This window comes from Lepidochelys kempii, chromosome 1, assembly GCF_965140285.1.
Source record: "Lepidochelys kempii isolate rLepKem1 chromosome 1, rLepKem1.hap1, whole genome shotgun sequence".
NCBI classification, from domain to species: Eukaryota; Metazoa; Chordata; order Testudines; family Cheloniidae; genus Lepidochelys; species Lepidochelys kempii.
Window position 1 is genome coordinate 331,681,289 of NC_136380.1, and position 12,451 is coordinate 331,693,739.

The window sequence follows — 12,451 nt, forward strand, 5'->3', positions numbered from 1 at the left end:
TGCCACTGTCGCTCAAGTTCAGTAGTACCTCCCTGACATAAATAGTCTCTTAGACAGTGTCCCAGCTCTTTGCAGCCAAGTAATGTGGAGTAAAACCCCTTCCCTTGCTTCCTTGGCAGCTCCCAAGCGGGAAAGTAGGCTCTGTAGGTCCTCTACTGCTCCCACATCAAGGCAGCAAAGGGTTGGCAGAGGTGTCTGGCCATCACAGCTGAGATAGCACGTGGTGCCATGGAGGAGAAAGTTGTGTGGTATGGGGAGGGGCAATTTACTTCACCCAGCAACAAGGCAGGAGATACGAAGGAATTGTGACTCTGAGTTGTCGTTCTGGCCTTGTGTCCCTCGTTTAGAGCTGCTTGAAAAATGTTATATCATTGGTGCAAAAATTCCAAACAAGAATGTTTCATTTGAAATTTTCCACTGAATTTTTTCAGTTTTTTTCAATGAAACAAAAATGGAGGGGGGAAAAACTATCTCCCCAATTTCACCCCCATTCTAAATCCTTTTAGTTAAAAAATTGGAAATTTTGAAAATTTCAAAACAGAAATTTCCTGCTAAATTATATTTTCTGTCAGAAACCAATTTGCTGCCAAATTACAGTCTATGAAAAATTTCAGCCTGATCTTCCTTCATGTCATGATGGGGTACAGAGATCCTTCATGATGCTCATTCCTAGAGCTTCAATCTTGCCCTTAGATAAGTTCCAGACTTTTCTAAGAAACCAATAATACTAAACTAAGTGTGAGCAAGGGAGGGCACAAAAAGACTCATTACAAATCTTTAAACCAGCATGTTTTGCATGGTTTTGTTGCAAAGATGTATGGGACAGCTGTTCTTCTGATGAGTAAGAAAGTTTTTGGTTGTTAGCAATACCTACAGAGGGAAAAGCAAAACAAATTCTGAAGTGGTTTCAACACACTTTATTTTGTTAGGCAAATAATAATTCTAATTAAATAGCACTGTGTTAAACTACGTTTTGTTCTTTCTTTCACAGGATATAACGAATATTCACTGTAATGACAGTTTCATCATGCTAGGAACTATACACATACCTACACTTTTTAAAAAGAGGGTTTTCTGAATGAAACACGTTTATGTACAGTACTGAGGATTCAAAGAACACATTGTTAAATCAGGATTTCAGCAAACTTTACAAACTACACAAAATAAAAACAGCAAAAAAAAAAGTACTTATGGAGTTCTTGACAGAGAACTTATCTTTACATTTGGCAAAGTTATATCTAGAAGATGGTTCTTTAAAAAAAAGAATAAAATTATATACATTATTCAGTAATCCTCAAAATAGGAAGTTATTAAATAGCACAAACAATATTACAATCTTAAATGTCCATGTTACATACAAATGGGGGGGTGGTGTCTACTTTAAAAAGAATAAAATTGTAGTAAGTCTAGCCTGTACATTTAGGGCCAGATCCTCAGCAGGTATAAATCCCTGTAGTTCTATGGACATCAAGGAAGTTACACCTATTTACACCAGCTGAGAATCTGGTCCCTACCTGCACTATACACAGAGGAGACCTGCTAAAGCATGGGAGGCTGGACTAGCTACATATTGACAGAAGTTTGTTATATATACATTTACGTTTTCATGCAGCAGAAAAATGTTAGTTTAAGTGTAATCCCTTAAACAGTCATACCATAAGAATTGTATTTGAAGCAGCTTTAAAAATATTATTTTATAATCATATGAAACTCAGAGCAATGCTGATTGTTTTTAACTGAATCCCATATTGCCAATATTCAGTTATAAACAATGTAACTATCATTTTTGAGGCCTGATGGGGGCCTATTAAGATATCACTGTAGTCAACCACTCAAAGAATAAATTGTATCCTTAAATGCTTATTAAGTGCCATATTTCATCTGGAATCAATTACGAGCCTCACAACAGACATTAATGTTTTACTAACTGTGTCGTGAATCTCCTGGATAACATTGGAAGAGCAAGTGCAGTATACAGAGTATATGAACTAATGTCAGTCTAGGAGGTAGCTTTGTTTTGTGGAGCCCAAAACCATTTTTTGGTTTGTAACTTAAGTATAGAATCTTCAGAAAGTCTCCCATCCTACCAAAAGGATATTTTCTCCACTGCAAGACATTTGGCAAAAACTGATTTTCATTGACTCATTTTTATTTAATCTTTGTAGAATCTACCCTGCCAGCTCTTGAGACCTGATCCAAAGCTCAATTAAATCAATGGGAATCTTCCCATTGGTTCCCATGGGCTTTGGTTCAGGCCACTATACACCAGTGTACATAGTTCACTAATATGCATTTAGGCCTTGATTCAGCAAAGCACTTCAGTACAGGCTCGGATTTAAGCGCATGAGCCATCCCATCCCCCTTTAAGCAAGCACTTCAGCATGTGCTAAACTTGCAATTAATTATGAGTGGTCCCACTGATGACAATGGGACATAAGCCTGTGCTTCAGTGATCTGCTGAAGCAAGGCATATTTCCCAGCTGTTCTGTCACTGAACGGCAATGGTAACATGCCTGACTGATACCATTCGCATCAATCTGAAATCGGAATAATGCAACTGTGACAGATTCTTCATCACACTAGTGTAAATCTCAAGTAATTCTACTCACTTCAGTAGACTTACTCCTGATATACACCAAAGGAAGTGGGATAAGAATCATGCCCCAAAAGCTTTCACTAACTGTTTCAAAATAAAGTTAAAATAATAATGATTAGAATAAGGGGTTCTCAGACTTCATTGCATCATGACCTCCTTCTGACAACAAAAATTACTACATGATCCCAGGAGGAGAGACTGAAGCCTGAGCCTGCCTGAGCCCCACTGCCCCGAGAGGAGGGGCCAAAGCCAAAGCCTGAACCCCACCGCCCCAGGTTGGGTGTGTGTGTGTGTGTAGAGGGGGTGGGCAAAGCTGAAGCCCTAGGCTTCAGTCCCAGGCAGGGGGCCTGTAACCTGAGCCCTGCCACCAGGGCTGAAGCTTCAGGCTTCGGCCCCAGGTGGTGGGGCTTGGGCTTCGACTTTGGCTGCAGCAAGTCTAACTCCAGCCCTGGCGACCCCTTTAAAACAGGGTCGCAACCCACTTTGGGGTCCTGACCCACAGGTTGAGAACCACTGGATATAGATACTTTGTTTGAAGGCATCATTTTATTAGCACTGCTGGCATTTTATTTTGAAAACCACCTCTGGGTTTAGAAGTTATTTTTCCTCAATTCATCATAAAATTATGTTATTTTGTTTGAATATATCTTTAATTAGCTTATTTTGCTGCAGACCATCGTAAAGTGTCATTGCATTACATGTGATATTCTGTGGGGCTATCTGTTGCTAATAACTGTCCTATGTGAGTAGTCTTAGTGGACTCCAGGAAACTTCTCACATATGTAAGGCTAGCAGGATTTGCCCCTGATATTTTGCATTACAGATGGTTGGAAAATGGTGACATTTTTGTACCAAGCTGGATGGATGGACAGAAAGACATTCACCAAGTTTTCAACCAGTTCTATTTGGCATGTTACAAATCATGATTTTCATCAGAGCTGGTGGAGATCTTTTTTTAACAAGAATGTTTTTGCTGAAAAACGGCTTTTGAAAATGAAAATTTCACCAAAAATCTTGTTTTGAAATGTTCCTTTTTTCTTTGGACAAAAATATTTTTTTCAGTTTTCTTTTTTGCCCCTTTCTAAACCATTATCTTGTTTCCCCCTTTTCAGAAACAAATAGCATATGGGTTAATAAAAAAGGAGAAAAGGATGAAAGAAAGGGGGGAAAAATCAAAACTGGTAATTTTTTAAATCAAATATTTTTGGAAAGCAGGTTTCTGAACATTTTTTTAAGTCAGCTCTCTTGGAAAACTTTGAAAAGATACTGCTTTTGAAATTTTCAAAAATGTTCATGATTTTTTCTCCACATCTTTTGACCAGCTCTAACCTTTATCATTTGGGACATCATAAAAGAAATCTGTGGCTCTAGTATTTGAGGAAATGTTGTACTATACATCCACATTCTGCTCACAGGAAGGTAACATTTTCTAAAGTATCTAAGTCACTTAGATGCTTTTGAAAATGTTACCTATAATCAGAGTCCTCATGTTGCTTACAAAGCTATGCAGTGTTATAGGACCAATATGCTACTTGATGTCAATATGAGCAGAGATATGGTAAATTAAATCTCAGAATGTATTACAACTCATATTATGAACAATAATCAGTGTTTCCTGACATATAAAACAATTTTTCCCCTTTTGTTCTACTTTTACCTTACTTTGACCTTCAGTTTTTTTCTGTACTATCCACTTCTACTGTACTTTACCTTTGCCAGCTTCTTAGCTACATGCATTCACATGACTTGTACAGTGAATTAAAACTGTAAACCCAACATTGAACCGTAAACAATTAGAAACTCATAGACTTAAATGCAGTGCAAGAAACCCCTGGGCATCACCCTCATTTGAACAGCCATCTTAACCCAAATTATCTCTCTCTCCTTCTGTTCTGCTCAGTTCCAAAACTGCAAATTAATGTACTTATTTTCTTTCTTTCTCTTCAACTGTAAGTAAATATCAGGATATCAAATGGGTTAAGGTAAATATTTAGTTTTGCTGCTGCGATAGGGACCTATGCAGTGCCAGTGAGCATCTCACAAAGAAAATGCTGGTTTTATATTTTCTTTAATTAAGTTACACTGCATTTTACTGGGAGAAGGATAGTTTCTCAGGCTTGCTTTACTAGTTTTAATTTAATATGCTCTCAACAGACAAACAAGAGCCCCCTGCAGGGAGAACAAACACATCTGAGGCTCCAAATGAAAAAAATTAAGATCCTGGTAATTGATTCCTTCTGTTCCTACTTTTCCTGCTGTTAATCAGGGCCTTTAACTTGCCATAGTCCCCTCTCATCTTCTGAGATTCTTCTCTGCGCTGTCCTTGCTGTCTACTGTCTTTGCAGTATTGGTTAATCATCTGCATTTCTGAATGGCTGAAAGCTCCCATGAAGTCCTTTGGGTGGAACTGCAGTGCTCGTACAGAGCTGGCCCAGGTCCAGGGGGACCACTTGTCAGTCATGAAGGCCACCATATCTGAATCTAACACTTTGAAGTTGATCTTTGCTATTGTTTGCTTGAAGCTGTTCTCTGTTGCAATGCAATGGTAGAGTCCTCTGTCAGTATCCTGGACAGAGCGAATCAAGAGTCCTTGCTCAGTCGATATGATCCTTTCATTAAGTTTGACCTACAAGGACGAAAGGCAAAATAAACTTCTTATGGGCCAATTAATTATTCAAGACACATGTAATATCTTTTAGTGACTCTCTTTTCACATACGAGGAGCTTGTTCTGTGGAGAGTTTATCTGAATTTTATCTTTATTATGAGTTTCAACAGTTACTATTAACATTTGAGAAGATCAAGCCAGACAAGGTCCTTGGGAGGAGCCACACAAGGCAGGATTTTCAACCACCTCAAAGAGAGTAGATCCCTGGGGGTAGAGAGACTTTTCTCTGCCGGCATTACAGACCTGGGGAGCCTGCCCACTAACATCAGAGTGTTCTGCTAAATCTGCTGAAAGGAAGATGGAGCCCGTAAGACTGGTGGTTGATGTCTTACTGGACACTGGGTGGCTGTTGGGTAAATGCTTTAATTGGGTATTGGCACCAGAGGGCAATTCTATAAAGAATTATATATCTGGTGAAGATTCTATACAATGGTGTAAAAGTGGCTGTAGGAAGGATGTCATTCTGTTTTCAGTGTTGCAGAGTTTGGGAGAAATTTCCACAGCACACTATTTAATTTTAGTTTCATGCCTATGACAGTCGACGATGGTGTTTTATTAAATATTTTGATGTTGCGGCAACTTACATGGCATGACGCTTTGCAGAAATCTATTTTGAGTAAGTCTATTCTCATGAAATTTCCAGCCCAGTTCCTCAAGCAAAGAGATTTTAGAATTCAGAAAGATTCAGTTTAGTTGAAAAGAAACAACACTTTGATCTTTTCATGGTTCATCCGTTACTAATTCCAGCATGTGTTATTCCAACACAATTACAAAAGAGAAACACAAAAGGGGACTCAGCTATGGTGTATGTTTTTCTTGAGTAAGGAAGAAAGAATTGATTCTATGTTGCTAGCACAAGGTTTGAGCCTTCTCCGAGTATACCTCAGAAACAGCATGTTTTACTCAATAAACGCCTTATTAGTCCTCTCTCTCATTTCACAGGGTGGCCTGACATGAGTTTAACACTTTCCTTTATTTATGTTCTGTCACCTGCACCATGTTACCGTCTTCCTCTTACAACAGAAGTTCCTTTTTTATTCCAAAGAATATCTGCTTCAGATTTGAAATGGAAATGATGTTTCCTTTTTGTATCACTCAAGGAAAGCACTATACTGTACGTTCGAGTGCTGAAACCTGAGAGCCTTGGAGCGTGCAGTAATGGAAAATGTGATTACACCACAGTGGGGAAAATGCTTGTAGCCTTAAGTGGTTTTAGCTCAAGCTAATTTCTTGCTAAGGAAACCTGCCCCATTCCACCCTCGCTCTCCCTTTTATCTTCTCTATTGCACAAAGGTGCTGCTGTGACCAGACCTAATTCCTTGATTTTACACATCTTGTTTCTTTTATGCCTGCTTCCTCAGATCAACAGCATGTTCTGACTGAGCAAATAGTCCCATTACAATCACCTTGTTGTAGAGGAAAGAGTTTCTGCTTAATGTTTTGAATATAGGTGTAGGCTAGAATTTTCTAAGGGAATTAGGTGCCCAACTCCCATTAAAAGTCAGCTGGAGTGAAGTGCCTAATTCTCTTAAGCTCGTTTGAAAATCTCAGCTATAATGTATAATGAGAACTGGCCCTCCTCAAGCTAAAACACTAAAATATGTTCATGCAACTTTCCTAACCTGCTTCATCATAACTAGACTGTCTGAGCCCCCTGACTGAATGCACTTGCCCCCTTCCCCCTTCGATTGATCCGTTCTGCTGAGCTGCATTACTCACCTCTTTCCTTCGGTCATTGTCTTTCTGAAAGAGCCATTTAATGGACGCCTGGGGAGATTTAGGGGTGCACTCAAGAAAGGTGGTGTTGTTTTTCACTCCATACTGAATTACTTCTGCTGCATTTCTGTATGCTAGAAAGCAAAAGGGGGCAGATAAGACTATTGTACTACAGATGCCTGATTCTGACTTGGAAAGCAAACATTTACATGTCAGCAAAACTGGCAACCAAGGCTCCTTAACCTAGCTGAGTCACACCCCGTCTCAGACTCGGTAGACTGAAGACGTCCAGGAATCTGAAATTTGGAGGGGAAATCTATAAAAGAAAAGGAATGAAGTTTGGAGAAACTTCAGGCCAAATCAAACTGCAAATATGTCAGCTCTGGGCACAGATTGTTCTGAGAAATTTGGGCACCTGTTTGTGGGTCACTTAGAAAATCCTGGGTCAAATCCTGCCTTGTGCAGCCTAGGAATAATAAAAGGGCACAGGGAACTTCTTCTACCCAGTGCTCCCAGGTAGCAGTAGGCCAGAGCATCATCCTAGTGCTCTCTGTTGTCCATTAGTGACTGTTAGTAGCAAAAATCCCCAACGGCTGGAGATGGGACACTAGATGGGGAGGGCTCTGAGTTACTACAGAGAATTCTTTCCCAGGTATCTGCCTGGCAGGTCTTGCCCACATGCTCAGGGTGTAATTGATCACCATATTTGGAGTCAGGAAGGAATTTCCTCCCAGGTCAGATTGGCTGAGACTCTGGGGTTTTTTGCCCTCCTCTGCAGCATGGGGCATGGTCACTTACAGGTTTAAACTTGTGTAAATGGTGGATTCTCTGTAACTTAAAGTCTTTAAACCATGATTGGAGGACTTCAGTAACTCAGCCAGAGGTTAGGGGTCTATTTCAGGAGTGGGTAAGGTTCTGCGGCCTGTAATGTGCAGGAGGTCAGACTAGATGATCATGATGGTCCCTTCTGACCTTAAGTCTATGAGTCTAAAGGAGGGTGAGCTATTTAACATGCCTGTCAATGCCCCAGCATCAAAAAAATACAGCCCGCTACCCCAGGGATGTAGTTAGGCCTGTAGCTGTTCCCTGAATGTGCATTTTGAGGTGAGGTGGGGGCTAAAAAGGGCCAAATACAGCTTCTTTTTCAAAACAGCATTAAGATGCTCTTCAGTCACCTTTAGACATCATGTAGTGTCACTCCACCCCCACCCACTTGGTGCAGCTACGTCTATAGGTAGGCCAGGACTTAGCTCTAAACCTAAAGTCCAATGAAAAGCATAGATCAGACAGAGACTGAGACCTGGAGACAGAAGGAGATGATGCCAGTCTTCTCCTTGGACAGGCTTTCAATTGATTTATAACACTCTAGCAATACTTGGGCATATGTTGAGTTTATATCATCACCTAGACTTATTGTGCTACTTCACACTCTTTATGGATGAGTGAATGTCTGTTACCAACAACAAGTGTTTAGTTTTTTATTAGTTTGCTCAAATAATAATATTGGCCAAGGCTTACTTTTTCTAACATTACATGAAATGTAAGTTCTATTTCTGAGTAAACAGTAATGGTTAAAAATAAATACTGTAAATTGAACCACCTAGACATAGATGCCTAAATCAAATAATAGCATCATCATACGGCTGTCACTCTCTTTCCTCATTCTATCCCCCATCTCCTATTTCTGACCCTCAGTCATACAGTCACGTCTAAAATTGGATTCTAAGCTAGTTGGGCAAGGAACCTTAGCTTTCTATTCTTTCTGTAAATTGCCTAGCACACTTTGGATTCTGTAATAACAACAGTAATAATATTGTAAATGTTATGGAAGCAATCCTGAAGTACTTGGCATTCAAAGGTCCTAATTTGGCAATTAGTAGGCCTTTGTGCATGCATGGAGCTTACTGCAGGACTGGGGCCAAAGTGAGTTTTATAGATGTACCTTAGGACTGAGTTATATAGGAATATGAGAGTCTATCTGTCTACGTTTTCTACAGTTTTTACAGTTTTCTATAGCATTGTAGTGTCTAAATGCTTCCATCCTTTCACTAAACTTTTATCTATTGCACATTATTTTTATTTGTTATCTGTGCTCTGAAAGACAGACAGAGAGAGAGAGAGAACAGCCCTAAGAGTTAACAATAATTTGGGTTAAAAGCCTTTACAGAATATATGTAGAGTGGTCATACAAACCTATTGGTGCTCAACGCTATATTTAAATGTAGCACTGTGTTGAAAAATGTTAACGCCTCCCATGTTAAAGAATGTTGAGGCATAAAACATGGCATGCTTTATGCCTTAGTTTCAAAATTGTCTTATGAATTTGCTAATACATTTTGCTCACATCAGTTCTTTTGTCTTTTTGGTGATTGTCCGATGTTTTTTCTTCTCAGTGTATTAGTTTGCTATAAAATGGCTTAAAATATAAATTATATGTTGAAAGAGTCTAAATTACGGTTTCTTTATTACCTTTTATTACACTGGAAAAAGTGAGAGAAGGGCCACCTACCTATACCCTAGCTCTTCTTTTCCCCACTCTCACCAAAACTTCCTTGAAAAGAGAGTGAAACACCCTAATTAATTAAGATTAGTCAATAGTTCAGTGGTTAGAGCACTCATTCAAGTTGTAGGAGACCCATGTTTAAGCCTCTGCTCTATCTAATTCAGAGTAAGGACTTCACCCTGGTTATCTTTACTACCAGGTTAATTGTCTATTTTGGGATATCTCACTCTCTTTTCCTAGAATTTGCATCCTGGACCTGAGAAACCTTCCTGATGAAGTTGCATTGGAACTGGATATGTTTCTATGAAAAGTTTTGTTTTTGACAAATTGACATATCCCATCAAAAGACATCAACTCTACTACTGATGGCACAGTGTGAAATGGATGAGAGTTCAAAACAGGATTAAAATTACAGGTGAAAATGATCTTGATCCCCTAATCTCAATTTGTGTGGATTACAAAGCACAAGACTGTCACAGCCCTTACTCAGCCATGCAGGAGAGGAAGATGGAGTAAGGCACAGGTCCTCAAAGGTATTTAGGCACCTAACTCCCTTTGAAACCAATGAGAGTTAGTCATCTTGGGGGAGGGGAGGGGAGGAATAGCTCAGTGGTTTGAGCATTAGCCTGCTAAACCCAGGGTTGTGAGTTTAATGCTTGAGTGGGCCATTTAGGGGTCTGGGGCAAAAAAAAATGGGGATTGGTCCTGCTTTGAGTAGGGGGTAGGACTAGATGATCTCCTGAGGTCACTTCCAACTCTGATATTCTATGATCTTTTGATGACCTGGGCCTAAATTACAGGTATCACCCTGTTTGGCCTTGCTTGGAATTGGGAGTGGAAGGCGCCTTAGTTCCACTGCCACAACTCATTGGGCAGTGTAGATGATCCGGTGCACATCAGGGTGTAAAATGCTTCATGAAAAGGAATGGAATAATTTACTCATCCCTCAGTGCAAAGGGGGAAAGAGGAAGACTTATGACTCAGAGTGGTGTCCAAGTCACAGTGCGCCCTGGGGCTATTCTGGGGTACGTGTGGGGGGTGCAGTTTACACACCACCCCTTGCTCAGGGCTATGCCCAAAAGCATAATCTAGCTCCCAACAACTTTACAGTTCAGTATAATTATCAGGTGCAAGATTGGAACAGATGGGTTTAAAGGACATGGGCAGTAGTGTGTGGGGAATAGAATAGACCGTCATTTCCCTATAGCTGACTCAAGTCAGCGCTACGGGACTCTCACTTTATAATATCTCATGCTGTTTTATCATACAAAGGCAACATTTCATGTAAAATGCAAGGAAAGGATGTTAAGGAAAAAAAACCTATCTCAGGTTTGGAAAATGACTGTGCTTTTTTGCTGCTTTACCAGTAAACCACATGGCTGACGTGAAGGATGAGTCACATGAAGGAAAGTTCAAGTGCTCGTTAACAGTATGATCATCTTTCCGTTACAGTACCTTTCAGGTTAAATCCTCGGCACTGAGTCATAGGATTTCCATGTCTCACATCTTGTCTACGACTCCGCCTGTAATATTTGGGAAGTACAAACTATGACTAAAATAGCCACACTGTAAAACAGACTATTCACCAAATTATATATTAGTATCAGTGGTCATGACTTACTGTAAACAATTCCATGTTTTGCGACTGGCATGCATATAAGGTTCAGATCTTGGTCCTATTTAAACCAATGGAAGTTTTCCCACTGAAATCAATGGGATCAGAGCTGGGTGCTAAGATTGACCCTATTCATGAAAATGGCAGACTCTTCTGAGTCTAACTCAAAGAAGATGAGTTGCATTTAGGTTTCTGAGAAAGGTTTCAACTGGTTTGCATTGTATCCAAACTGGTTCATCCATTCTTCACTATCAAGCAGTATGTCCTTCCAACAGTCTCTATTGTACAGTGGAGCAACATAATCTTGTAGGCTCAATGACTGCTCCGCATCAATTACTCACTATTTGACTTTAGATAGGTTACTTAGGCCAGTGGGAACACTGGCCTAAGTAGTCTGATTACCAGAGGTACTGAACACCCACGCCTGTCATTAGTTCTCATTGGCTGAGTTGAGGTTGCTCTGCATCTCAGAAAATCACACTACTTATTTTGGTGCCTAACTATGGATTTACCTGTCCTACTCTAGGCAATTGGTATGGAAATGTGTGCCAGAATCTCTCTGTCTTATAGGATGAGTAATAGTGCTCTGCCTCAAGGGGATATTGTGAATTTTAAGTCATTAATGTTTGTGAAGTGATTTGGGATCATCAGGTGGTCATGCTTTATCCTATTATAACTATTATTCTCCACATGAATTCATGCCTCTAAGCCCAACACAAAATTTGGTGGATATCTCTCTGTCTGACTTTAGAATTTGCAACACAACCTGAAACCAGGCCAGTGTTATGTGGCTTAGGATTTCCTTTACATTTAATACTCAATATTCAAAATGCTGCAGCACTGTCACATGGCCTAAAGATCTGCAGATGAGAGAGAAAACAGTGAACATCAGAGTAGGAAAATATCTAGGTAAACCATAATTTGCTGCGGTCTTTCAGAAGCTGTTCCTACATCCCACTAACCTAATCAAGAGACCTTATCCTGACAGTTTACTATTTATCCAGAAATAAGAAGTGGAAATGTTTGTTTGGGGAGGATGTGTTTGTGGGTGTTTTCAGGACATAAGGAAAAAGTCAGGTGTTTTGAGGTTATGCGGTGTGGGATGACACACAGCAGTAATACACAGGGCAGAGAGGAGGCAAGAGAAAGATTGACTGTAGAAAGATACTACTGTCTAGACTTGGGGATTTGGCTCGATTTACTGATGTTTTTTCCAGCACAAGCTGTTTCTTTAGATAAAGAAACAACTCATTTCCTTAACATATGAAAAACAGATTGTTTTCCATACTGTTTTTGGTGTTTACTTTGGTCTGCAATAAGAAGCACATTACAAACAGCAGTATAAAACCCAATG

The 12,451-nt window shown here is 39.8% G+C and overlaps 1 protein-coding gene across 2 annotated transcripts in view; it reads right to left on the reverse strand.

Moving 5' to 3' along the window:
- Positions 1 to 910: 910 nt before the first annotated feature.
- Positions 911 to 12,451, reverse strand: part of SEMA3C (semaphorin 3C) — a 162,342-nt gene continuing 150,801 nt past the window's right edge. The window contains exons 16-18 of one of the 2 annotated variants that reach the window (XM_073328628.2): positions 10,938 to 11,005; positions 6,983 to 7,113; positions 911 to 5,222 (exon numbers count right to left, since the gene is read on the reverse strand). In XM_073328628.2, coding sequence (XP_073184729.1) covers positions 4,809 to 5,222; positions 6,983 to 7,113; positions 10,938 to 11,005 — 613 coding nt within the window. In that variant the 3' untranslated portion in view covers positions 911 to 4,808. The remainder of the gene's footprint in view (positions 5,223 to 6,982; positions 7,114 to 10,937; positions 11,006 to 12,451) is intronic. The other variant, XM_078851163.1, reaches the window with a different exon arrangement.